The following is a 5,724-nucleotide window of genomic DNA, read 5'->3' as shown; positions in this document are numbered from 1 at the left end:
TGACTTCACTATTTAGCTTTTTTAGAACAGTACACAATATTAAGTACACAAAATTTAAAGTGTAACTGAAATAATGTAAAAAACCATTTTTTATTGTTTGGATTTTGATTGGTCGCTTGGTGAAGATAAACAAGTTCACATGAAGAGTGATCAGCGCTTCCAGTCTACTCTGTCTTGTATGAGGTGATAGTTAGGATAAGTATTAATACAAGTCTCTTCATGTCGATTGTCTAGCCAGAGTCTCCTTATCTTCTTATTATCCATTAGTGACTGGAGGATGAGTGGTATTGACTCAGTAGACAATGAAGTTTTCCTTAGATCCAGTTCAACTAGTGATGAGTTATTGAGGAGGAGGTGAGAAAGAGCCTGTCCACTAGTAGAAGTGATGAGAGGATTATTTATAAGATCCAATGAGGTAAGTGTAGAGTTGTGTTCAAGTGCTTGACAGATATTAGTAACTCCTCTATCACTAATGGAGTGGAACCTGATGACTAGTTCTTGTATTGTTTTATTATTAGTTAGTAGTATACACAAGTACTGGATACAATCATTAGTTAATGGAGTGTACAATATCTCAAGACTCCTCAGGTTTAGTGTATGCAGTTTAGTTGATGATAGTAGAGATACTGTACTATTAGTAGATAATGAACGAAGTATAATCTCCTTATGATTATTATTAATATTACTAATCACTTCATTACACTGAACTGGAGATGGAGAATAAAGGATTACCCTGCCACTGTACCAGTCCACACTCCCAGTGACTCCTAATATAAACCAAAGGATTATACTTATATACATGTATGTTTGTACATAACAATACATATTCACATTATACAGCATATACAAACACACACAACACAAATTGTACTGCACAACTATGCATCATGTATACACATGACATTACATGTTCATTAATAATTATACTGACTGTCACAATAATTACAAATATTACCTTTATCATGTTGTTCCTTGTCTTGTCTCAGTGCAGATATCATAATAGGATCATCATTAATAGTCTCCAAGAAAAGAGAAGCTTTCTCATCATTACTAGATGAATCATTCCTTATCTTCTGTAGAATAGGAAGGGACACTTCTTCCACTGACAGTATAAACTCTAACAATTGAAGTGACTCCAACATTGAGTAAACACAACTACTAGGAATGTCTCTCTCATCACCAGACACCAAGGATCTTCCTTTCCACCAAAAAATATCATCCTTCTCATATATCTCCAGCTGCTCTCCCTCACTGAATGAAAGATGACCATTCCTTATTCCATGATAGTCAATACGTGCTGTATAAATAGATTCTGCTGTTGGTGTATCCAATGATTGTGTCCACTGATCCTTCTCTATACAATATATCAATCAGTTAATGATTTGACCCACTCTATTATGGTGTTTATTAATTAAGTTTGACAACCAGGTACCCACTTAATGGTCTCGCCCAGCTTTGCGTAGGCGAGGATTAGGTACTCAGTTTGTCTGTCTGTCATTACCTGGGACACGCATAGGCATTACTGTGTTTTTCACTCCACTTGGATCATTGCATGTTCCGTAAATCCCTCCCCTCCATACTGTGCATGTATTATGCAGTTTATGGAGCACGCAAATGTGATCCAAGTGGAGTGAAAAGTGCAGTATTACCCGAGACATGTGTAGGGCGTTAGTCGAGGGTAAAGCAGTTGTCCTGTCTGTGTGTTTGCTTTGCTTTTAAAAAAGGCCTGGGGGAATTTGCCCCCTTGCCCCCCTGGCTATACACCTCTGGTATAGCGCAAAATTTTTGAGGGCTGTAAATTTCTCAAATTTGCCTAAAAATCTATTTCGCAGATTTAATTCCGTGAATTTATACCGTCTGCCATCTTGGGCCCTTATAATATGATTTTTGCGGAAGTAACATTTGTAAATCTTCAAAGTCCGAAAAATTTACAGCCCTTAAAAATTTTGCACAACACAGTAACTCACCTCCAGCAGTTAATAGTATTTCTTTTATTTGAGTGTGTCCTCCTTCATCAGCTATCTCTACTGCACTCTTTCCTCTCTCATCTTTACTGTTAGGATCAGCTCCTAACTGCAATAGCATTGATACTTCAAAACTATCACCAACTTTAACTGATTCATGGAGCGAAATGTCAAAATTGTTATCACCTTCTCTTCTGATAGGAATTGTATCCTTGTCAACAGACACCTCCAATATTCCTAATCTACCCATTGAGTTTGTTTTTTTATTGATTAAATCAATAATAGACTGAGATAGTGAGGTTGGTACCAACAGTGTAATAACAAATGAACCATAATCAAAGCTAATGTGACTGAAGAGATCTGACGTTACTCCAAAGTAATGCTTGAGGACTGCCTTGAGTTTACTTATTGTCATTTCTTCCCATCTGTCATTCAGTTTAATAACAACTGGTTTTGCTTGATCGCTAGTGTTTGGTGAGGCTGCTGGTGGTAATGATGACAATTTCTCTTTGATTGTTGATCGTATGTGCTTCAATTGTGATGATTCTGAGAATTTATCAACACTATCAATGTATTGAGTTAGTTCAGTTTGTGCAGTTGAAAGGTAAGTGTCTGTCAAGTGTTTAAGTACACCACAACTGAAGAAATCATAATGAGGCTGAAGAGAATCAAATAATTCATCAACATCACCATATTTCAAACTGGATACTTTAATGCTTAAATAAGCAGCTGCATTCCTAGCTATATCTATAAGTTCAACTTTACATTTTGCACAATTTTTGTAATTTCTCCTCTGATTTTAGTATCAAGAGACGCAAAGCGAGAATGAAGACTTCCAATATTGATAGCAACTTCATCCTTTGAACTGAGCTCAATGACAGTAGTAGGAGTAGATGATTGTGATCCAGTGATTGTTGGTTGTGGTGTGTGAGATTGTGCAGTGACATCCACTGGTTGAAGTGGTCCCATACTGACTGATGGTTGCTGCTCTAGATTAGGATCAGCATGACCACCTTTCCTTTCTATTATAAAAAATAATTAAATGGAAACTTATGGGGTATATAGATACATGTATGCTGTATCTTACTTAAATTTTTCATTAGTTTATATGCCATGCTGTTTAGTCCTATTTTCTGTAGTGAAGTAATGAGAGAAGAGAACACACTGTTAGGATTAGGATGACACTCAAGTGTTGCTAGTACTGAAGAGAATATTTTGTTAGCTCTATCATAAGGAGTGAGTCCAGTGGTTCCAACAGTAACATGTACTGCCTTAGGAATGAGATCAGATGAAAAGAGATGATTATTTAACTGAGAAATAGCTGGAGCATTTCCAGTTAACAAATCCACAAGATCAGCTAACATCTCTCTCATTGTAATGTATTCTGGTGAAGGTAGAGCTGATGGTGTTGCAACAAGTGCTTGTGGTGATAATGATGGACCAGTGTTACTTCTTGGTTTTGGTGTTGGTAGTGTTTCAGCTGTAGAAGGTTTTTTATGATATCTTGGAGGTACAGGAGGTGGTTGTGTATTCTGTACTGGAGATGAAGCTGGTGTATATGTAGGTAGTGATTTTTGGCACAGCTTAGGTACTGGTGGAGGAGGACTAGTCTTAAGTGTCTTTTGTAATGAAACTAAATGTTTTATCAAATTAAAACTTTTATTATAATTCCTGATAAATATTACCTTCTATTTTTCCAGTAGCTATTCTCATTTCATGTAGCAGTGTTGGATGTTCTTCAAATGCTTGTCTAAAAAGAGACATTCCTTCATCAGCACTAACAGCATTTCTAATTTTTCTTATAGTATCAGCATCAAGCAGAGATTCCTCCATTTGTGACAGTTGTCCTTTGATCAATAACTCACGAAACTCTATCAATTCAGATACTGGAGGACCTCCTGTCAATGGCTTGTATGTACCTGACAAAAGAGCAAAACTTTGCTGCAGTTCTTATTTTCCCAAAAGAATAATATAATATTATTTATTTATTTAAAATTATTTATTGTAGCTGTATATGGTATACTAATCTATGAATTATGATATATTCTTAATAATCAATTATTGAGTATATTTTAACATTTTAACAAAGCAAGCCCGTAGTCCTGTACTAATGAAACCAAAACAAAATTCCCGTTTATATTAGATATTGTACCACTGATTGATACCATATAGCAGGTTATTTTTGCGGGTCAAATATTTTCTGATTTGCTTCTAGTGGAACAATTTGTAGTTTTAATTTTGTGGTACATCGACCATAAAAACTACCCAAATGAAGCACCATGGTGCATGGACTCACCTGCTGAGATTCACCTGAGGAATAATGTGTTACTTGTACTGCCCCCATCATGATATTATATATATAAGCAACTTGATATTTGAAAAAAGGATAATAGATTTTGACAAAGTGCAAAGTGCAACAATGCAATTACTGCACTGATCCATAAAATAAATTTTAGATGTGGTCAGCACTTAGCAGTGCAGTGCAGATAAACATGGCACGTGGGTAGGAGAATGAAGAAAAGCTGAAATTTATTTTAGCATCTGAAGCTCTATTCAAAGAAAGAGTAAGCACAAAAAATTTGCCTAGATATTTAAAAGAGACTGAGATAGTTTGGCTGCTCCTGCTTTCACCAGTGCTGCCTGAAAATTTTTCGAAGAGGCTAAATCACAAACTTTGAGCAATGAAACAAAAAAGAGATTAGAAAATTCCCACATATTTTTTAATCTATGTACTTTTCTCTACCCATCAATGCTAATCTTGACCAAATAGAGTGAAACACGAAGATTTGGCTAGGTAAAGTGGTTTTCTTGAAAAAATTCAGCTTTTGCTACCACGGATTGCTATGAAAATACAAAGGAGCTAAATAAATTATCTTTTTCTCAAAGCTTAAAAAGAATTATAACTCAGGAGAGCTCAGTAAAAAAGATACTGACTAGGAATTAACAGGAATTTTTGTGAGAATGACAGACAGACAGAATGACAACCCAACTGCATAGTACCCACCTACGCAAGCGTGGCGAGTCCAATAAAGTGAGACAAAATTATCATAGCACTGAATACATTCTACCAGTATATAGAATACATACACAAAGTCAATACTAATACAATCAGTGATATTAACTTACTCTCTTGATCTAACTTGTCAGCTGCAGCATTCTCATCCATAGATTTAAGAGCATCTGACAGTGAGCCATAGGTAGCTCCTCCTTTACTGTCAACATTATTAGCTCTAGACAACCACTGGAAAAGACATTCCATCAAGCAGCGAGATGTAGCAGCGGGATAATTTTTTTCAATGGCGTCCAGTGTATCCTTATGTAGTCCTAGTCTCAGTCCCAGCTCATGCCATCTTGTCTGAGGGAAACCACATCTCTTTAACAGATCAAGTACATCAATAAGTTGACCTATAAAACATAATATATAAATATACTACAGACTACAGTTAATGGATTATTACTAATAGTCAATGGAGAAGTGAAGAGAGAAGGAGAAGGAGAAGGAGAGCTGCTGCTGCTTTTGGTAGCCATTGCGTTTGAAAGAAGATCAGGGTGGGGCTGGTTAATAAAAACAAGGTGTGGTAAATGACGTCATTATAAATGAATCAAAATGGCGGCCGTTAGGGTAGAGCTAACTTGTGATACATATCTTTGCTGCCTCACTCACGCCATGTCCACTGAAAGAGAAGAAGTGATGGGTCTATTACTAGGAGAAGTGAGAGGAAGACCCTCCATTATTATTAGTATAGTCTGTCCGTATGTA

At 36.2% G+C, this 5,724-nt stretch overlaps 1 protein-coding gene across 3 annotated transcripts in view; it reads left to right on the top strand.

Moving 5' to 3' along the window:
• The window catches only part of LOC100631756 (lys-63-specific deubiquitinase BRCC36-like), a 31,441-nt gene that overhangs the window by 6,597 nt on the left and 19,120 nt on the right, over positions 1-5,724 (top strand). The window contains exon 1 of one of the 3 annotated variants that reach the window (XM_020002492.1): positions 5,548-5,606. The exons of 1 other annotated variant lie outside the window; for it this stretch is intronic. In XM_020002492.1, coding sequence (XP_019858051.1) covers positions 5,572-5,606 — 35 coding nt within the window. In that variant the 5' untranslated portion in view covers positions 5,548-5,571. Of the gene's footprint in view, positions 1-5,547; positions 5,607-5,724 lie in introns of those variants that run through there. One more of the 3 variants, XM_020002493.1, reaches the window with a different exon arrangement.

This window comes from Amphimedon queenslandica, unplaced genomic scaffold, assembly GCF_000090795.2.
Source record: "Amphimedon queenslandica unplaced genomic scaffold, v1.1 AMPQUscaffold_12900, whole genome shotgun sequence".
Taxonomy (NCBI): Eukaryota; Metazoa; Porifera; class Demospongiae; order Haplosclerida; family Niphatidae; genus Amphimedon; species Amphimedon queenslandica.
The sequence above is the reverse complement of the archived record's forward strand: the minus strand, read 5'-3'. Positions and strand labels throughout refer to the sequence as shown.